The sequence below is a fragment of the Narcine bancroftii genome, chromosome 8 (genome assembly GCF_036971445.1).
Source record: "Narcine bancroftii isolate sNarBan1 chromosome 8, sNarBan1.hap1, whole genome shotgun sequence".
Classification (NCBI taxonomy): domain Eukaryota; kingdom Metazoa; phylum Chordata; class Chondrichthyes; order Torpediniformes; family Narcinidae; genus Narcine; species Narcine bancroftii.
In genome coordinates this window covers 152479689-152500923 of record NC_091476.1, presented here as the reverse complement: position 1 = coordinate 152500923, position 21235 = coordinate 152479689, and the positions used below count along the sequence as shown (strand labels likewise).

General features: G+C 41.8%; 1 protein-coding gene and 1 long non-coding RNA gene across 5 annotated transcripts; one reads left to right on the top strand and one right to left on the bottom strand.

The window, feature by feature from the left end:
* Positions 1-614: 614 nt before the first annotated feature.
* LOC138741389 (uncharacterized) lies at positions 615-11305 on the bottom strand. Of its 2 annotated transcripts, none has more exons than XR_011343478.1 (3): positions 11051-11305; positions 8635-8772; positions 615-1365 (listed from the first exon to the last, which is right to left on the bottom strand). It is a non-coding gene; the product is annotated as an uncharacterized lncRNA (long non-coding RNA). The 2 variants fall into 2 exon arrangements; XR_011343479.1 differs by lacking the exon at positions 11051-11305 and adding an exon at positions 10502-11044.
* Positions 11306-11376: 71 nt separating this feature from the next.
* LOC138741388 (stathmin-like) lies at positions 11377-21235 on the top strand. Of its 3 annotated transcripts, none has more exons than XM_069895403.1 (6): positions 11386-11480; positions 12040-12164; positions 17761-17846; positions 18381-18553; positions 20215-20406; positions 20790-21235. In XM_069895403.1, the coding sequence occupies exons 3-6, from the start codon at positions 17828-17830 to the stop codon at positions 20844-20846; spliced, it is 441 nt and encodes a 146-aa protein (XP_069751504.1). In that variant the 5' UTR covers positions 11386-11480; positions 12040-12164; positions 17761-17827; the 3' UTR covers positions 20847-21235. The 3 variants fall into 3 exon arrangements, with proteins under 3 accessions (XP_069751501.1, XP_069751504.1, XP_069751502.1); XM_069895401.1 differs by having other exon boundaries at positions 11974-12164; XM_069895400.1 differs by lacking the exon at positions 12040-12164 and having other exon boundaries at positions 11377-11480.

Below are 21235 nucleotides of genomic sequence, written 5' to 3'. Positions count from 1 at the left end.
ACTGCGCTGGGTAGGTCACGTCTCCAGAATGGAGGACCATCGCCTTCCCAAGATCGTGTTATATGGCGAGCTCTCTACTGGCCACCAAGACAGAGGTGCACCAAAGAAGAGGTACAAGGACTGCCTAAAGAAATCTCTTGATTCCTGCCGCATTGACCACCGCCAGTGGGCTGATATCACCTCAAACCGTGCATCTTGGTGCCTCACAGTTCGGCGGGCAGCAACCTCCTTTGAAGAAGACCGCAGAGCCCACCTCACTGACAAAAGACAAAGGAGGAAAACCCCAACACCCAACCCCAACCAACCAATTTTCCCTTGCAACCGCTGCAACCCTGTCTGCCTGTCCCGCATCGGACTTGTCAGCCACAAATGAGCCTGCAGCTGACGTGGACATTAGCCCCCTCCATAAATCTTCATCTGCGAAGCCAAGCCAAAGAAAGAAAAGAAAAAGGTATCTAATGTAGTTACGAGGCAATGTCTCATGAGACCATGGTTGTTAAATAACATACCCAAGATGCTGTACTTTCTCAATATTAATGATGAAATACAAATAGTTCTTTAAAAAGTAATGCACTAACATTATAACAATAAAAAATAGTGCAGTCCTCCTCAGGTCAATTTAAAGAACGATTCTGACTTTATTCGTCTTTGTATCGTTGCTACAATGCAGATGAGAGGAAAGTTGAGCTCACATAACAGATGATGCTCAGTTTTTTTCTGAATGTGAGGGTGTTTGTTGGTCATTTGGCTTTGCTCAGTTTATTCTTTGTTCTAAGGTTATTTTGAATTCACAGAGAGTGGATGGTATTTTGAGTGCGCTTTGACAAATGTTGCATTTTGTGTATTGCTTTGCGAACCATCAAAGAGCATTATGTCATATGCTGTTCCTTACATCCTCATATTAAACAAGGAACCTATCCTGGGATTGCAAAGGCATCAGTCTGCATTTCATGCATTTCTCTGCGTCCACTTTCATGTGTTTTTTTGGTCAAATCAAAACTGCATAGACGGTGAATATCTCTATAAGATAGTTATCCACTCATTCAAGCATGACTAGTTGTTGACCTATCCTTGAATGTAACACTGTTCTGAACTTGAATTTAAAAAAAATCAATTGCCATCTGACTTCCAATATCCTTTTGGCATGAGAAGTACTGTTGACCTTCTGCAATATTTGCTATAAATCTCTCCAATTCACCATTGGTGTACAGTCAGCAAGATAGGACTTTTGCAAAGTAGTAGAAAACATGGAAGGTTCCATACTATCAGATAATGGTCCATTACTCTGTTTGCAGAGCACAAAACATCAAAAAGGCAAGGTCAATCTTTGCAGTGGTAGACTTGGGTTGTGGTAAAAGTGAATTTCTACAATGGAAAATATACAAAACTTGTCAATAATTATGGTACAAACAAATGATATACAAAATCAAACCCAATGTTAACCAATGCCCCTTTGAGTATTGATTCTTATAGATTTGACATTAAGGTTGTGTGTCATACCAGACATTTGTTGATATTGTGTTCAACAAACCAAGTCCTTTCTGGATAATCTTTGAAAGCAATGTCTATTTATGTTCTGTTCATAAGGGAGATGATAATTTGGTTGTCTTAGACATAAGCTTTGAGGTCATCAATTCACTGCAAACTTTTAGCTAATTTGGCAGTGTATGGACTTTTTTGCAAGAGCTGTAGGAATTACACTTATGCTATCTACAGTATGAGGAGTTGAAACTGTGTTGAACCTCACCTAACTTACAAAAACAATCATGTTAGTCTTTGTATTTGAATGACATTTTTTAATTAAAACTTTTTCTGGAACTAAACCAGGCAACATCCTTGTAAATCTCTTTTGCACCCTTTCTATGGCTTCCACATCCTTCTAATAGTGAGATGACTAGAACTGAGCACAGTACTCCAGGTAGGGTCTGACCAGGTCCTGCAACATTACCTCTCAACATTATCTCTTCACTGAGTTGGTTGGTTGATAGGATGATTGAAGGTTTATTCACTTATATTAGTTGAAGCACCCATATTAATGGATGCACTGACTTATGAGATACAAATAATCATTTATATCTGGCCACTTTATCTTACTAATGTCCAAAACTCATGAGATGTTTTGACCCCCTCAGTTTACTGAATAATAAACCTTTGCAATATGGTTGCGTTTTCCACATGACTTGCATTGTTTTCTCTTTGCAGGGCATTCCATTATGTGGAGGAAGATGTTGCACAATAATTTGACTGTTTTAAGTTCTGTTTATCCTGCTGAAGCTCGCAATTGTTCTCTTTTAAATGTTCCCTGCTGAGTTTCCAATGAGAATTCTGTCCTTGTATCTTTTCTTCTCTGATTCTATCCCCATCTGAACCTCATGGTCCTTCTACATCTACTCGTCCATTTTCTTAAAGCGACAGTGATCCTGCTAACTCCAAGTGATACCATTTTCAAGGCTTTCTACTTTGTTATGTATTCTTCAATAATGTATATGTTCAGTTCTTTCCCATCATCAGAGCATTCACATTTTTCACAGTCTTAGACACATCACTATTGATCAATTTTTTCCTCCTCTATGTTCCCTGTGTGACAAAACACTTTTGTCTTATGTGTCACTGAGGGCAGCGTGTAAACAAGCCCTTCGGCCAACTGAGCCCACACTGACCGTTAAGCTCTATTTCGATCAAACCTGTTGAAAACCCACCCATTTCCATTCCTGCCCCATTCCCTTGCTGACATATCTGTCCATAATCTCATGCACTGCCAGCCTGAGACCACCTGCAAATTGAAGGAACAACACTTCATTTTCTGTCTGGGTACCCTCCAACCAGATGGTTAACATCAACGTCTACAGTTTCCATTAAACTCCCCCTCCCCTTTTTTCTTCTTCATCTCCTTTCCTGTCTCTCTCTTCCCTTTCCCCTCTGCTTCCTTTCACAGAGTTAATTAATTCTCACCTTTCCTCTTATCATATGCAATTAACATCTTTTGTCTGTTGGTCTGGACTCCTCCCTCTCCTATTCTTCCCCCCTTTTTCTCTCTCCAATCCCTACCGTAGAAATTACTAGGCTTAACCAGAGCCCTCTATTTTTCTAAGCTCCATGTACAAACCAAAAGTCTCTTAAAAGACCCTACTGTATCCACCTCTACTTCCGTTACCAGCAGCCCATTCCCTGCACCCACCATTCTCTGCGTAAAATACTTACCCCTGACATCTCATCTAAACCAACTCCCCAGCATCTTAAACCCATGTCCTGGAAAAAAGACTCTGACTATTCACACAATCAATGCCTCTCTCATCATCTTGTATACCTCCATTGGGTTACCTCACATCCTCGGTCACTTCAAGGAGAAAAGGCTGAGTTCAGTCAACCTGTTTTCATAGGCAGGCTCCCTAAACCAGGCAACATCCTTGTAAATCTCCTTTGCACCCTTTCTATGGCTTCCACATCCTTCTAATAGTGAGATGACTAGAACTGACCACAGTACTCCAGGTAGGGTCTGACCAGGTCCTGCAACATTACCTCTCAGCTCCTAAATTTAATTCCACGATTAGTGAAAGCCAATACACCTTACACCTTCTTAACCACGGAATCAACCTGTGCAACTGCTTTGAGCGTCCTGTGGACTCGGACCCCAAGATTCCTCTGATCCTCCACACTGCCAATAGTCTTACCATTAATACTAAATACTGCCATCATATTTGATCAACTCAAATGAACCACTTCAAACTTATCTGGGTAGAACTCCATCTGTCACTTCTCAGCCCAAGTTTTGCATTCTATCAATGTCCCACTGTAACCTCTGACATCCCTCCACACTATCCACAACATCCCCAACCTTTGTGTCATCAGCAAACTTACTAACCCATCCCTCCACTTCCTCATCCAGGCCATTTATAAAAATCACAAAGAGTAAGGGCCCCAGAACAAATGCTGAGGAACACCACTGATCACCGACCTCCATGCAGAATATGACCCATCTACAAGCAATCTTTGCTTTCTGTAGGCAAGCCCCTTCTGGATACACAAAGCAATGTCACCTTGGATCCCCTGCCTACTTACTTTCTCAATAAGCCTTGCATGGGGCACCTTATCAAATGCCTTGCTGAAATCCATATACACCACATCTACTGTTCTTCCTTCATCAATATGTTTAGTCACATGCTCAAAAAATTCAAACAGTCTCTTAAGGCATCTGCTCTTGACAAAACCATGTTGACCATTACGAATCATATACCTCTCCAAATGTTCATAAATCCTGCCTTTCAGAATCTTCTCACGGGCCTATAATTTTCTAGGCTATCTCTACTCCCTTTCTTGAATAAAGGAACAACATTCGCAACTCTCCAATCCACCGATACCTCTCCCGTCCCCTCTGATGATTCAAAGATCATCACCAGAGGTTCAACAATCTCTTCCCTCGCCTCCCACTGTAGCCTGGGGTACATCTCATCTGGTCCCAGCAACATCCAACTTGATGCTTTCCAAAAGTTCCAGCACATCCACTCTCTTAATATCTACATGCTCAAGCTTTTCAGTCAGCTGCAACTCATTACAATCATCAAGATCAGGGGTTCCCAACCTGGGGTACATGTACCCCTAGTGGTACATTTGGGTCTGAGAAAATAACCACTACTGTGCAATACATGGTACTGTAATCTGCAGTCAGATTGCACAATGTCGTGTTTTTTTATCCTTAATTTTTAAGGGTACACGGGAACCTATAAAAATGCCCAAGGGATACAGAGTAACAAAAAGGTTGGGAACCCCTGACCAAGATCCTTTTCCATAGTGAATATGGAAGTAAAATATTCATTAAAGTACCTCCTCCTGTTCCATGCACACTTTCCCACTGTCACACGTTAGCTCTTATTCTTTCATGTCTTATCCCCTTGCTCTTTACATACCTGTAGAATTCCTTGGAGTTTTCCTTAATCCTGCCTGCCAAGGCCTTCTCATGACCCCTCTGGCTCTCCTAATTTCCTTTTTAAGCACCTTCCTGTTAGCCTTATAATCTTCCATATCTCTAGCATTACCTAGCTCTCTGAACTAGGTTTCTGACTAGATTTTTTTACACCCTTTATACATCATGGTTCCTGTACCCTACAACAACTTCCCTGTCTCATTTGACCATACCTATGCAGAATTTCACACAAATATCTCCTGAACATTGATCACATTTCTTCCATACTTTTCCTTGAGAAAATTTTTCCCAATTTAAGCTTCCAACTTCCTGCCTGATAGGCTCATAATTCCCTTTACTCCAATAAATGTTTTTCTAACTTGTCTGTTCCTATCTCTCCCCAATGCTATTGTAAAAGTGAGAGAATTATGATCAGTATCTCCAAAATGCAGAGATCTGACACCTGAGCAGGTTCATTTCTCAATACCAAATCAAGAACAGACTATCTTCTTGTAGCCTCATCTACATATTGTGTCAAGAAACCTTCCTGAACACACCTAACAAATTCCAGCTCATCTAAACCTCTTGATCTAGGGCAGTGGTTCCCAACCTTTTACTTTCCACTCACATACCACTTCAACTATTCCCTATGCCATGTCTTCTGTGATTAATAAGGGATTGCTTAAGGTGGTATGTGGGTGGAAAGAGAAAGGTTGGGAACCACTGCTCTAGGGAGATGCCAATCAATATTAGGGAAATTAAAATCTCCCATCATGACCACTCTGTTATTATTACACCTATCCAGGATTTGTTTCCCTACCTGCTCCTCGATATCCCTGTTCATATTGGGCGGCCTATAAAAAACACCCAGTAAAGTTATTGACCCCTTCCTATTCTTAACCTCCACCCCCAGAGACTCCGTGAACAATCCCTCCATGATGTCTATCTTTTCTGCAGCCATGACACTATTTCGGATCAATAGTGCCACACCCCCACCTCTTTTGCCTCCCTCCCTATCCTTTCTGAAACATCTAAAATCCAGCACTTGAAGTAACCAATCTTGTCCCTGAGCCATCCAAGTCTCTGTAATGACCACCACATCATAACTCCAAGTACTAATCCACACTCCAAACACATCCGCTTTGTTCACAATCCTTACATTAAAATACACAGCTCAAACTGTGCATCCAAACATGTCCCTTCTCAATCATCTGCTTATCCTCCCTCACCATCTCTACGCCTTCTCTATTTGTGAGCCAACCATATCGTCCGCAGTCTCTTCAGTTTGGTTCCCAACTCTCGACAATTCTAGTTTAAACTCTCCCCCGAAGTCTTAGTGAACCACCCCATCGGGATATTGGTCCCCCTGGGATTCAAGTGTAACCCGTCCTCATGGCACCTGCCCCAAAAGAGGCGCCAATGATCCAGAAATCTGAATGCCTGGCCCCTGAACCAACCCCTCAGCCACGCATTTTCCCTCCACCTCATTCTATTCCTATACTCACTGTCGCTTGGCACAGGCAGTAATCCTGAGATTGCTATCTTTGTGGTCCTGCTTCTTCCTTCCAAACTCCCTGTAGTCTTTTTTCAGGTCCTTTTCCCTTTTCCTACCTATGTCATTGGTACCAATATGTACCACGACCTCTGGCTCTTCTCCCTCCCACTGCAGGATATCTTGGACATGATGTGAAACCTGGCACCTGGGAGGCAAACTACCATCCAAGTTTCTTTCTTGTGTCCACAGAATCACCTGACTGACCCCCTAATTATAGAGTCCCCTATCACTACTGCCTTCCTCTTCTTTTCCCTACCCTTCTGAGCCACAGGGCTGGACTCTGTTCAAAATGCACGGCCTCTGTTGCTTCCCCCAGGTAGGCTGTCCCCCCCCTCCAAAAGTACTCAAAAGGAGTATTTATTGTAAAGGGGAACAGCCACAGGGGTACTGTCTAGTACCTGACTCTTCCCCTTCCCACTCCTGACTGTGACCCACTTATTTGTCTCCCATGGCCCTGTGCGACCATTTGCTTATAACTCCATTCTATCACCTCCACATTCTCCCTGACCAGATGGAGTCATTGAGCTGCAACTCCAGTTCCCTAATGCCATCCCTTAGGAGCTGCAGCTTGACACATCAGATGCAAATGTGGCTGTTTGGGAGGCTGGAAGAATCCAGGACCTGCCACATCTGAGATGGAGTACAGAACACCACCCTCACACACATACTTCCTGTCCGCACTTAACACAGGTAAACCTACCATGCCTTGATACTGCCTAAGACCACTGAGCCAAAGCCCTACCACTCTACTACCCTCTCACTCCACTGCCCACTTCGAATGCACCACCGACCTGGTGAAGACCGTGGGGTCACCACACCACCAACCCAGAGAAGGCTGCAAGGTCACTGCACCACCGACCCGCGGAAGGCCGCGGAGTCACTTCACCACTGAACCAGGGAAAGCCGCAGGGTTACCGTACCACTGACCTGGAGAAGGCTGCGGGGTCACCACACCCGTGACCCAGGGAAGGCCACAGCATCACCACACCACCAACCCAGGGAAGGCTGCGGGGTCGCTGCACCACCTTGAAGAAGGGCTCAGGCCCAAAACACTGGTAATATATCTTTATCTCCTATTTACAGTGGCCATTTAACCTGTTAACCTGCGGATCTCTGTGACATTGGAGGAAAGCAGAGCACCCAGACAAAGCCCAGGCAGTCACAGGAGAACAGGGTGAAGATACAAACTCTACCCAAGACTTACTAGAGGATAGAATTGGACGCAAACCCACACCTGTAGGGCAGCAGCTCCACTGACTGCGTCACGGTACCCGTTGTAATGTAAAATATGTACTCGGTACAGGTTTTGCTCTTATGTAGTCATTAATTGTTGTGATGGTGTTACATAAATAGTCTATAGTTTGCTGCACACTCGCCCATAGTGGAACAAGCTTTCCAGATCCCGCTATTACTTCTTTACAGTGAAGCCATTTTTCCAAGAAGGACATGATTAGGGATGCCTTGGAATGCACATTAATTGCCACAAGGTTAGCAATGGCCAACATGATTCTAATAACATGCAAGAACAGGCAAGGTGCATCAGACAAATGAAGCCTTGCTACCTCTTTAAACATAGAATTTTAATGATACTTTGCTTGCATAGATTCAGGAAAATTAGTTTAAGTATGAAAATTTGTTCTCTCCTCAGCTGTTGCACAGTTGACTCAAGTTACAGCCACTGCTGCAAGAAACTCCACATCGTTTATTAAAAACGAAGAGCAAATTTATTTATAGCGGGTACATGTGCACAAAAGACTGAAACTGATAGCAACTGCAGTTTGAAGTCCTTTCTCATCACAAATGTAAACAGCAGCTATTAAGCCCTTGTATCTGTGATTAATCACACTGAGCAACTGCTGAGCACAATGTAGAACATTGTTAGTTTTCATTGTTGCCATACTCAAGGCATGCTCAGAACAATACACTGTCTTAGAGTGGAAATAAACAGCATCTTAAAAAGGGAATGTACTTATTTAACACAACAATAACCTAACAGCACCACACTTTCCTCCTTCCTGTACCTGTATCTGAAACTTTCTCTGGCAAACCTCAACTTCGTCATTTTTGACCACTTCAGCCTCCATTATTTTAGCTGTATCTTCATTGCCAAGATCTGGTCATAAATTCTATCACTCAACCTCACCATCTCATTACCTAATAAAATATCCATAAAACCTACCTTCTTGTCAAGTTTTTAGTAATCTGCGCTTGTGATCTCCGTTAGTAGTTGAAAGTCTGGCTTTGATCTTGCCTCCGTGAATTATCAAAGTTCAGATTTCTTGTCAGAGTATCACATACAACTCTGAGATTCTTTCTCCTGCGGTCAAGGCAGTATTTGTAGTGCAAAAAACCACTCAAGAAGACACATATACATATCAACAAATAAAGAAATTTAAGCAGACTGACTGTGCAACGCAGAGAGATAAACAATTCCATGTGTAAGTTGTGCTTCATCAAGGCAAACTGCTGTTTTATTCCTTTCTCTCTCACATATTTCTTTAGCTTCCCCAGAAACTTGGGAAGTAGAGCATTTGCCCTTCAATCAAAAGATAAAGAGATGTGGGTCTGAGTCCCATTCTGTTCCCATGAGAAAATGAATGTTAAACCAAGACCCTGGCTGCTCTCTAAAAGAGTAGGTCAATTATCCAGAGCATCCAGTCCAATATTTATCATTATTTCTGTCATATTCACAAAAACAGATGATCTGGTCCAGAACAATGGTGGACATGGGAGCTGTCATGCCCAAATGTCCTTCCTAGTTAAAAAAATATTTAATTGTCTTTAAAGTACATTGATATGTCCTAAGATCATGAGAGTGATTAAATGAATGCAGGTAATGCCTTGATCTAAATTGCAGAATGAACTTGAAGTTATAGTCAAGGCCGACTAAATTGTGAAAAAAACAAGAACAAGAACACAAGCAACATCGAGCTCTTTGAGCCTGCTCTACCAGCTGAGGCTGTCTCAATATTCTTGCTCTCTCCCAACAAGCTTTTGGGATTTCCTAGGATTTTATCTCTCTCCTTAAATTTGTTCAATCGTGATCTCTGCACCCCTCTGTGTAACGAAATTTCCTTGTCCTAGGTCCTCAGCCTTAAATTGCTTGACTTGAAGCTTTTTTTTAAACATTGTTTTTTTTGGATCTCGGCATTTTTGGGAGACACCAGGATTTTTATTTCCTAATTGCCCGCATGTAAGTTGTGCTTCTGTCTTTCCAGTGCAGATATACCCACAATCCTATTAGTTAAGGACCCAGTGATGATAAAAACAAATGATATACTTCTAAATTATGATACAGCATGACTTGATGGAGAACTTGTTTCTATGCACCTATTCCCTTTATCCTTCTTAATGGTCAAGATTGTAAGTTTGTGAAGTGCTTTTGAGATAGCTTGGGCAAGTAACTGCTGTACATTTTGTAGATGGTACATAGTGCAGTTAAAGTGTGCTGTAGAGGAGGGAGTGAATGGGCTGCCTGATCTGTCATGACCTTTTACTGACTGCATAATTTACAATTGTCAGTGGGAATATGTTTCTGAAACAAGAAAAACAATATGTATAGGCTTATTAGCATTTTATACCCACTAATAACTGTGTGGCAATGTGACTCTCTGTGGAGAGGATGTTGTCCTTTCTCCGCTTCCAGACATCATCATTCAGAATATACAATAAGCACAACTGGGTTGTGTCTTTGCATGCATTCAATACAACAATAAAGCATCACTCATGAAAAATGCACCCAAAATGTTTGAGAGGCTGGTAGAAAGGCCCCAGACCCCAGAGTGTGCACCTATCCCACAGGGCCTTTGCAGCGTTGGGACTGAATTTCAACCACACCCATTATTGCTTAACGAGATTTGGGGAGCGAACGACGAAGCATCAAGCACTGGTCTTCTTACACGTGGGATTGGGTTGGTGTGGCCTCGAGATCTGTCTCAATCCAACCCCGGAAAAATATTCCATCAATGTGATTTCTGAGAGCACTTCACTCTTTTGTTTACAAACTCCAAAGGTTGTTTGGCTTGGCACTCAATCACTAATCTCACCTTCTAATTCACCCTTCTGCCACGGGTGGGTGTTAGGTAACCTGAAATTGTCAAATTCAATGTTCACACCTTTGGGTCGCAGGCTACCCAAGCAGAGTACAAGACGTCGTTCTTCTGGTTTGCATTTGGTATTGCAACAGCAGTGGACAGAGAGGTCAGTGCAGGAAATTACATCCAACCGGAAGTTGTTCATGGTCAGCTTTCAGTGCCCATGGTGTTGCTGTTCATGTGCCTTTGTATTATTTATAGCTTTGAACAGATCATGTGCATCAACAGTGCAATGACATACATTTTTCTCATATTTGTAATGCACAAGCATTAAAAAAAAGGCACAACTTGTCGTTTCTATCTTGGCTATTTGCTGTGTCCCATCCTAAATTTGCTTTACAAAGAAAGGATGGCCACGGTTATCCATTGCATTTGGACCATGAAGTCTCCATTATGGGGAGGCAATGTTTTATGAATAAACCTATACAAGATTGTCAGTGGGCTATATAACTGCTAAGAGATGGGGCAACAGGAATTCACTCTATTTTTTGGCAGACCTACCTTCCCTCAACCAGCAGTGTCACAGAAACAGGGCGGGCCCTGCTGAAGTCACCCGAATTAAAATATTAAAATCATGACGACCAAGCCTTTGTGTCGTCAGAGGCTGCGGCCAATAGGACGATCAGGGGGCGGAGCCACCCCCCCCAGAGTCAGAACATCATTCGGGACCAGGCTCCGCCCCCCTAATTTCCATACCGTCAGCCTTCCTTCATTCGTTGAAAATGACCAATGGGATCGACGGAAAGCTTGTCAGCCTGCCTCGCGGAGGGGAGGCTGCGGCCAATGGGAGAGCGCAGGCGGGGTCACGTGGCCTGTTTTTGGCGGTTTTTATTCGGTGGGGGGGGGGGGGGAGGAGAAGAGGGTTGACAGGTTCGTGCGGAGCGCGGGAGACAAAGGGACCGAGAGCGTAAACACACGCGAAAGAGCGAGGGTAAGGGAAGCGGGGCGATGGGTCCTGGGTCACTATGCACAATCAAGACATATTCTTTTAAAAAAAAGAAGCAGTCTGTAGGAAAGTTCAAGTTTAATGGTGTTTGAATGATTGAGTTGGGTGGATACATGGTTTTTCGCGCCGATGCAACAGATCAATCAGGGATCGGGGCTAATGCATGTCTGGTGCTGGATTAATATGCAGAAGGAAGCCAACATTTTTTTAAAATGCTGTGGGACTGTAGGTATTTCGAATGGGCTGCAGGGGAGAAATTGTCTCGAAATCTTAAGCATGTGTGATTTTCTTTTAAACCCCCCTCCCCCTCCTATTTATCACATTTAGTTATTGTCTGGGTGCAGTATCAATAGTCAGGGAGTGGCCAGACATTGCAGAAGGATGGGGTGTGGGGGGTGGGGGGGATAGTTTTCTGAATGTCATTTGCAACGTTGCATTAAATGTATTTTTTTTTAAAAAAACACTTCCTCGGTTGCAGCATGTCGAAAAGCCTTTAGTTTTGAACCTGTCGGTGGTCGATTCTGATCTTTCCCCTCCCTTCCAGTGCCCAATGTGCTTTTGTCCATCAACACGAGCTCTTTGTTCTAAATTAACGTTTCCAGCTTTTCCCGCCTCCCCACAGAGGAGGCTCTCCGCTATAAAACTGCAAAGCACTCCGAGGTAGAATTGGTACGTATACATTTTTCTCTCTGCTCCATTTCTGTTGCAGGATAAAGGATCTCACTGGAACTGGATCACGTCGTCTTCCTCCATCCCCCCCCCCTCCACCCACCCTGTAACAAGTCAGTGTTTTGAATGACCTTGTTGCTTTTGTGACCCTCTTTTAAATTCATTCGTTTTTCGCACTTGCATTGCCCACTTCTCAATCGAGGGTTTGAAGCTATCGTCAAATCTATGCAGTTGGAAAGGTGCGTTTTCTTTTTAGGGATGGGTGTTGCCGACTTCGTTTCTTTTAAGAGCCTCGAGTTTGAGCCAGAGATTAGTAATGAAGAAAAAGAGAAGCACTCACTAGTTCTTTTTGGACCCTGGAATCAATGTCATTTTACTGGAGCAGAATAACAAACCTGCTTTCACATCTGGGGGTCTCAGTGCACTGCCACCACTTGCACTTGGCTTCAGGTGGCGCTTTGTTGCTGCTTGCATTCCAAGGTATCTTTTCCCATGTGTTCCCATTGTCCTTCGAGGGTTATTTTGGGCCCAGAACGATTAGCCTCCAATTGATGTTGATCATCCCCCAGATGCCCTTTCTTTGAGATTTGAAGGTGTTGTTTCTCGGCTGCATTTTGTTTCAGCTTTAACACTGAGGATTTTCTGCATCAAGGCCAAATGCTCTTGCATTTTAAAAAAAAATGCATCCAACGTGGTTAATAAATAGTGTCCTCTCGAAACTGAAGTGAAAATTGCATCTTGTCAGCTGTGATTTATTTCAAATGGTTGTGGGTGAGCATTAGCTGGCTCTGGGCAGGAAACAACTTGAATATGCATATGGAGTTCAAACTGTAGAAACCAGTAATTTCACCATTCCTGTCTTGCACTCCCATCACTTTCCACCACCACTTTCATTATTCGGAATGACTTTTTTTCCTCATTTCATTTTTTGGTTGGTTTGTGTGCAGTATTCCTTGCCCTGATGAATCTCCCAACTTTTAAAAATTGTTTCTCATTTTTTGGTTCCAATGATAAATATTTGACTCAAAACATTTTATTTTGAATTTTCCGGACTTTAAAATTTCAGATAAGTGGAATTACTGATTTGCAGAAATACAGTAATTTTTAAAAGTTTAATATTTGGTGGTGTGTTCTTGGTCATTTATTCTCAGCCATCAAATTTTCTACAATCAAATTTGTACTTTTAATGTGCACCTACTGCCTCCTCCCTATTCTGGAATTTGTGTACACCACTTTTATTTTAAACGAAACAGTTTGTTCTGGCTGAATTACCTATGCCAGTTGCTGCTTTCCACCACTCTTCTGGGTTGGATTTGGGCACTTTTTTCTCAAATATTCCACTTTCCCTGCTTGTTCATTCTGATAGGAATATGCTCTTGAGTAATTAATCATGGTTTTAATTCATCTCTTCCTTTTGGATCAACAATTCATCGGTGTACAGAATGGTGACGTGAATCTTCTGCCCTGCCTTGTACATTAACTCCCATCTTCAGAATTTTTAGAGAAAATTGGTTTTTATCAATGAGCACAAGGATGCTATCTTGTGACTACTGAACAAACTCCAGACTGATGGGCAATGAGCTATTGCAAAATCCTCTGCAGGGATGGGTCAAAGCTACTCTTTGGCAGGTTGAGGTCACCCACCAACATTCATCGTGATCGGTATTGTAAACATTGCACAATGTACATTTGCACTGAACAGGTACCTTGCAAAATAGAACTGCCTATTAAAGACAATACACAAAAATGAATAAATAATACAACATTTTTAAATAGTTGCTTTTGTGCTGTAGCTAATTATTAGAATAAAAACCTGATATTGCTCAAAATGTTGGAACAGTGATGAGAAAGAGGACTGCTTGCCATTTTGAAGAACCAAGAAAAGGGAGAAAATCTGCCAGTTTTGCAGAGGGTGTGAGTGATGAATAAGGCTCAATATCAATAATAGAGCAAGCTGAGGTTAATATGCTGATGGTGTTCATAAACTTGTCAAGATAAGAGGATTAGGGAGTTAAATGTGTAAAAACTGAAATGCAGAAAAGTCATTTCAACTGCTTATGTGCAGTTTATTCCTTGCCCTGATGGATCTCCCAACTTGTAAAAATTGTTTCTCATTTTTTGGTTCCAATGATAAATATTTGACTCAAAACATTTTATTTTGAATTTTCAGCACTTTTTAAGTCCTCTAAAATTTCAGTTAAGTGGGTTTACTTAATCTGTTATTTGCAATAATACAGTCATTATTTAAAAGTTTAAAATTGCCTGTGCTATCAAATTCTGGATTTCAAGCACTTGGTGATATAACCATGTTGGGTTGAAACCTTTTTTTAAAACTGGTGGTGTATTGATCATGGACTAGTCACAATAGGATTGGACTTGGTTTCCAATGTCTTTCTATTAGCAGTGGTAAGTAGTTTAAACTATTCTAATTGACAACATCAGTGATCAAGAGGCACTACTTTGCAGTAGAATGATTAAACATTTCCAAGTTTGACATTGACATTAAATGTGCTGCCCAAATACTCATGTGACCAATTAACTACTAGCCCTGTACATCTGGAATGTGGGAGGAAACTTGTGCAGGCAAAAGGAGAATGTACAAATTACTTAGTGCCAGATTCAAACCAGAGTGGTTGATCAGCCTTGTGCTGATCCACACCAGCCATTCTCAATTTTTTTGGCTGTGGCCCCCTTGGGACTCTGCTCAAGGTTTATGGGCCCCTTTCCCTGCGAAGCGGTCAAATTTAAGTTGGCTTCTTCTGTACTTCTACTGACTTTTTTATTTCAGTCGGTGCTCCCTCCCTTAAATGTGCTGTAGGGGTGGTGTGTATGGCCCCTGTGGAGAATGCTTGTACTACATCTAACCATACTGTGTTCTTCCAGTTGATTGGATGATCTGAGGAAGTTTTAAGTTCTAGCAAGAACATAACTGGTCAGTGGCATACCAGGTTGTATTTATAATAACTAGACAATAAAGCCATAACTCCTACGTTCTAAAGAAAGCTGCATTTTTCATAGGCCATGGAAACTACAACTGTTATTTGACTCTGAATTGTATTGAAACCTCCTTTCTGAAAGTTTAAAAAAACACTCCTAAGCTAAAATGTTAACTTGTTTCTGTGAGACATTTCTTTCTTTGGCTTGGCTTCGCGGACGAAGATTTATGGAGGGGGTAAAAAGTCCACGTCAGCTGCAGGCTCGTTTGTGGCTGACCAGTCCGATGCGGGACAGGCAGACACGATTGCAGCGGTTGCAAGGGAAAATTGGTTGGTTGGGGTTGGGTGTTGGGTTTTTCCTCCTTTGCCTTTTGTCAGTGAGGTGGGCTCTGCGGTCTACTTCAAAGGAGGCTGCTGCCCGCCAAACTGTGAGGCGCCAAGATGCACGGTTTGAGGCGTTATCAGCCCACTGGCGGTGGTCAATGTGGCAGGCACCAAGAGATTTCTTTAGGCAGTCCTTGTACCTTTTCTTTGGTGCACCTCTGTCACGGTGGCCAGTGGAGAGCTCGCCATATAATACGATCTTGGGAAGGCGATGGTCCTCCATTCTGGAGACGTGACCCATCCAGCGCAGCTGGATCTTCAGCAGCGTGGACTCGATGCTGTCGACCTCTGCCATCTCGAGTACCTCGACGTTAGGGGTGTGAGCGCTCCAATGGATGTTGAGGATGGAGCGGAGACAACGCTGGTGGAAGCGTTCTAGGAGCCGTAGGTGGTGCCGGTAGAGGACCCATGATTCGGAGCCGAACAGGAGTGTGGGTATGACAACGGCTCTGTATACGCTTATCTTTGTGAGGTTTTTCAGTTGGTTGTTTTTCCAGACTCTTTTGTGTAGTCTTCCAAAGGCGCTATTTGCCTTGGCGAGTCTGTTGTCTATCTCATTGTCGATCCTTGCATCTGATGAAATGGTGCAGCCGAGATAGGTAAACTGGTTGACCGTTTTGAGTTTTGTGTGCCCGATGGAGATGTGGGGGGGCTGGTAGTCATGGTGGGGAGCTGGCTGATGGAGGACCTCAGTTTTCTTCAGGCTGACTTCCAGGCCAAACATTTTGGCAGTTTCCGCAAAGCAGGACGTCAAGCGCTGAAGAGCTGGCTCTGAATGGGCAACTAAAGCGGCATCATCTGCAAAGAGTAGTTCACGGACAAGTTTCTCTTGTGTCTTGGTGTGAGCTTGCAGGCGCCTCAGATTGAAGAGACTGCCATCCGTGCGGTACCGGATGTAAACAGCGTCTTCATTGTTGGGGTCTTTCATGGCTTGGTTCAGCATCATGCTGAAGAAGATTGAAAAGAGGGTTGGTGCGAGAACACAGCCTTGCTTCACGCCATTGTTAATGGAGAAGGGTTCAGAGAGCTCATTGCTGTATCTGACCCGACCTTGTTGGTTTTCGTGCAGTTGGATAATCATGTTGATTATCGTTGCTCTCCATTGCAGGCAAAATCTTCGCTAGGATTCTACTAAATAGAATAATACCTAGTGTCGCTGAGAATATTCTCCCAGAATCTCAGTGCGGCTTTCGCGCAAACAGAGGAACCACTGACATGGTCTTTGCCCTCAGACAGCTCCAAGAAAAGTGCAGAGAACAAAACAAAGGACTCTACATCACCTTTGTTGACCTCACCAAAGCTTTCGACACCGTGAGCAGGAAAGGGCTTTGGCAAATACTAGAGCGCATCGGATGTCCCCCAAAGTGAGACATTTAATTCCCAGATAAATTGTATGATTAGAATGAACACTTTAATATTGCATCCAGTGCTGGCTCGTTGTAGTGTATGGAACGGGCTGCTGGAGGAGGTGGTTGAGGCAGGGACCATTACAATATTTAAGAAAAATTTGGACAGATATGTGGATAAGGGTGGATTTAGGGGGAAATGCTCCAAATGCAAGCAGGTGGGGTGTGTTATTTGCTCCGTCTGGACAAGTTGGGCTACGGGGCTTGTTTCCATACTATGACTAAGAAATAATCTCCATGAGGTGGAAGCTAATTCTAATGTGTTAATGATTTCTAAACTTCAAATATTTCAAAGCAGTTTAATTTAACTTGAGGACTTCACCTCGACTCCCCTAATGAAGTTTAAAAGTTTGGGGTAACTTTGATCTTTTCTCTCTCCACTTTCTTTCCTCATGTGCATTTTTAAAATGGCATTCATTACAACACCAGAGATTTGGTTATTATTTTGTTTGCATTTTCTAATTAGTGTAAAAAAAGGAATCCATTCATTACCTGTTGTCTTGAAATGTGATTTGAAAACAAAATTCAGAAATCGGAGGCAATGTTGTAGATATCTTGACCACCCTTGTTTACAGGACCACATAGTAAAGTTGGAGTAACATTGCTGTCATTCTATGTACCAGACTGAGCTATCAGTGCCATAATTTTCAATATTTATAGCTTTTGAGAATATTGGAGCATACTTCCAGAAGTAAAAATTGGAGAAAGCAAATGTCTATTTGAGATGTATCACTTGACAATCCACTCAAATAATGACAAATGTCTACCTTTGCTGTTTTGTGGTCTTGAACTTCCTCCCAAGTAGTCCCTTGGAATACAAATGGTATAAAACAAGTGACTAAACTATATGGTCTCTTGTTCTTGCCACAGGATTTGCTGCATTCATTAAAAGATTTAAACACTTCGCCGTTAACAGCTAATCGTGATTTGTTCTGTCATGGCATCACCATCAGCTGGTAAGAATGTGTAAAACTGCAGCTTAACAATTCAGTGATCAAGTGAGGAAAATGCTCACCTTGAACCTAATTCATCAGAATCTAACCAGTTAAATTGTACCTATTGTGCCCCTTGAAATAAATTGATCTATATTTCAGGAAACCTTGACGAATTGTGATAAGATAAAGTCCCTAGAAGTAAAATTGTAATTAAACCATGCAATAATATGGTTGTAAAAAGAAACCTGTCATTTGTTTTGATTTGCTGAATTAAATATATTTGCATACTTTGACCTGAAGCTGTAGAATACTAATTGTAGTTCATTTTGCTGTAACAGACCTGTTTTGTCTATAACCAGCAATGTTTGGAGATGCTAGACTAATATTGATGGGAGTCCACTGAATTTTATCATAAGATTACCGGTGGGAGATTTGTAGTCACCAGTTTAATAATGTTGACTGCTTTAACTGCAGTTCCTCTTGTGGCTTGAAATCTTGTTTCTTTTAAGATGATAGGTTTGAATTTTAGAACACTATTTAAATGTTTGTTTTCAGATATCAAAGTGAAAGAATTGGACAAGCGTTCTTCAGGCCAGGCGTTTGAGTTGATCCTGAGCCCACCTGCAGCTGAAGCAATTCCAGAATTTCCCCTTTCTCCTCCTAAGAAAAAGGACCTTTCACTCGAAGAAATTCAACGTAAACATGAAGCTGCAGAGATCAGACGAAAGGTGCCCTTCCAATATATGAAATGTAAAATGGGTTGCGGGGATTGGAGCACCATTTTTAAGCTTGAGCATGTATAGAGTTAGGACTGCATTTGCATAGGGACAGCAAGAAGCATCTTTGACAGGATAAATTGGGTATGATTTGAATTCAAAACACTAGTTTTTGCTGCCTAAATAGGTTAATCTATTCAAATGAACTTCCACATTTGGCATTTTATTTACCAATGCTGGAAATGCAACTAATCTGAAAAGCTAGGAACAAAGACTGGTGAAAGGGGAAAAAGATAAGCAATCTTTTATGACAAAGATTACTTGCCAAAAGATTTCATAGTTTTTAACAATTTTTTGTGGGGGGGTGGGGGGGAATTGCCACAATGTGGCTGAACTGCAAAGAATATTTCAGTTTTAAAGTTGGTAAATCCCATTGTTTAGGACAATGCATTTGACATGCAAGATCCTTCCTGTCTGCCCTATTTTGATTGAACTTCATACCGTCCCTAATCACGCTATAATTTTTGGCACTACAGTTATTTCTTGCTTGCATATTGACTGTGATGTTATGGGTAATCTGCCACTTTGTTTAATTTTGCTTCAGGTTGTGGGGCAAGAGGTTAACATGAAATTTTCTTTTGAGAACCTGTACCTTTTAAATTGTGGGTGCAATTGGTAATGTACTGCAGAAACAACTCCAAATGAATTTGGTTTACACTGTGTAGCCGAAACTAAGATCTGACGACTTAATTTTGGACTTAAGACTTTTTGCTTTCACAGCAGATCAGTTCTTTTGTTGTTTGTTTCTAAATGCAAAAGTTGGCAGGTTCTCACAACATTTGGAAAGTTGTGGAATTAAATCTTCTGTTTTGAACTCCTCCATTCAATAATGTTCCTGGATTTTCTTCTGCTATGGACTATATGTTGTGCTGCTTGTGTATTCTGGTACATGATTAACAATACTAGTGGTTGTTTACATAGTTCCTTGACCCTGTACACTTGGTTAATCCTGTTTTGATAGGTTGCAAATTAAACTTAAACCTCACAGGGTACTATCCCATGATCTGTGGGTTGCCTTTAAAACAATGGCATTAAATGGGCTTTTTTGCACAAGCTATACACCCTCTTTGCATATTATCTAGTTTTGCACTTGTCACAACTTGCTTTTCAGGGCACAAAAATGTGAAACAGCCAGTAAGAACATGCCAGTTACTATTAAATTAATATCTTTTCCAAATTGCATATAGCAATCCTATAAATTGGAAACATTGTGGCTGTTTGTGCTATCTGAAATGTACTGAGATTTTGGAAATGGGAGAATATTCAAGTGGTTAAATACAAAAACATGTATCATGAAAATGCTTGTTGGTGTGGTCAGCAACTTGTGTCATGGTATTATTATGAATTGACTCTGAACACAGGCTGGAGTTGGTCTTCCAGCATGGAAACTGGCTTAGCTTATCTATGCCAAATGAGGTACTCTTCTGTTTTTAGTTTCTCTTGCTTAATGCCTGCAATCTATGTAGTTATCCAAGACTTTGGAAAGAACCTAACCTACCTTTACCATTTTGTCTGGCACCTCATTGCATATACCCATGACACTGAGTGAAGAATTGTCTCCTACATCCCCATTAAATCTCATTTTCTCAGTTAATTTTTGTTTTTCCCTTTAGTCACATGAAGCAGAGGTGCTGAAACAGTTGGCTGAAAAACGAGAACATGAGAAGGAAGTGCTTCAGAAAGCTATTGATGAACAAAACAACTTCAAAAAAATGGCAGAAGAGAAACTGACCACAAAGATGGAAGCCAATAAAGAGAACCGCGAAGCTCAACTAGCGGCCAAATTGGAGCGCCTAAGAGAGAAGGTGAAGCTAATGCATGTATAGAGTCTTTGCTTTTTGTACTAACATTCTTGTACTAATGTGATAGTTGCATAGTTGCAGACTATTGGGCATTCAAATGGTTGCGGGGGGGGGGGGGGCGGGCGGGGGAGGGAATAAGACTTGCTAACAGGCAAACATTTTTTGTATTTAATAATAACTAGGCTGTCTGATCTTGCATTATTCTTCCCTGAAAGGCCCAAAACATCAGTAATGTATCTTTACCTCCTATGGATGCTGCAAGACTGGCCAAGTTCCTCCAGCATTTATGAATGCAATAGGGCACAGACAAAAGTACCACCAGCTGAACTTTAGGGTATTTTAAAATTGCAAAGGGTTTCTAAAAGTTAATATTTTCTTTTATTTAGGAAAAGCGGATGGAGGAAGTCAGGAAGAGTAAAGAGATCAAAGAAACTGAAGACTAATTCCCCTCTTTCATTTGGAATTTGTTTTTTTCAAACATCCAAAGATGTTTTTAAATGGCCAGTGTGTTCATGGAAATTTGTTTGTAAATGCAATGAGTGCAACTGAGAGCCCAATGCTCTTCAGAGAAGGAAGGATTGTATTTGTATGCTCCCATCTTTTTTGTAAACATTCTTGTGGGTTTTCCTGATGTAGATACTGAGCTCCTGCATTTTTTTTCTACTAGTAGTGAATTGAATGGGATTGCTGGTTCAGGTTAGTGTCTTGTGAAAAGTGTAATTTCCAGCATGCTTTACTGATGTGTTACACGTTTAGTTTGAAAGTGTGTAACTGTTTAAACCTGCCTAACCTGTTGCACCTCTCTTAACTTCAATAAAACTGCATAATTGCT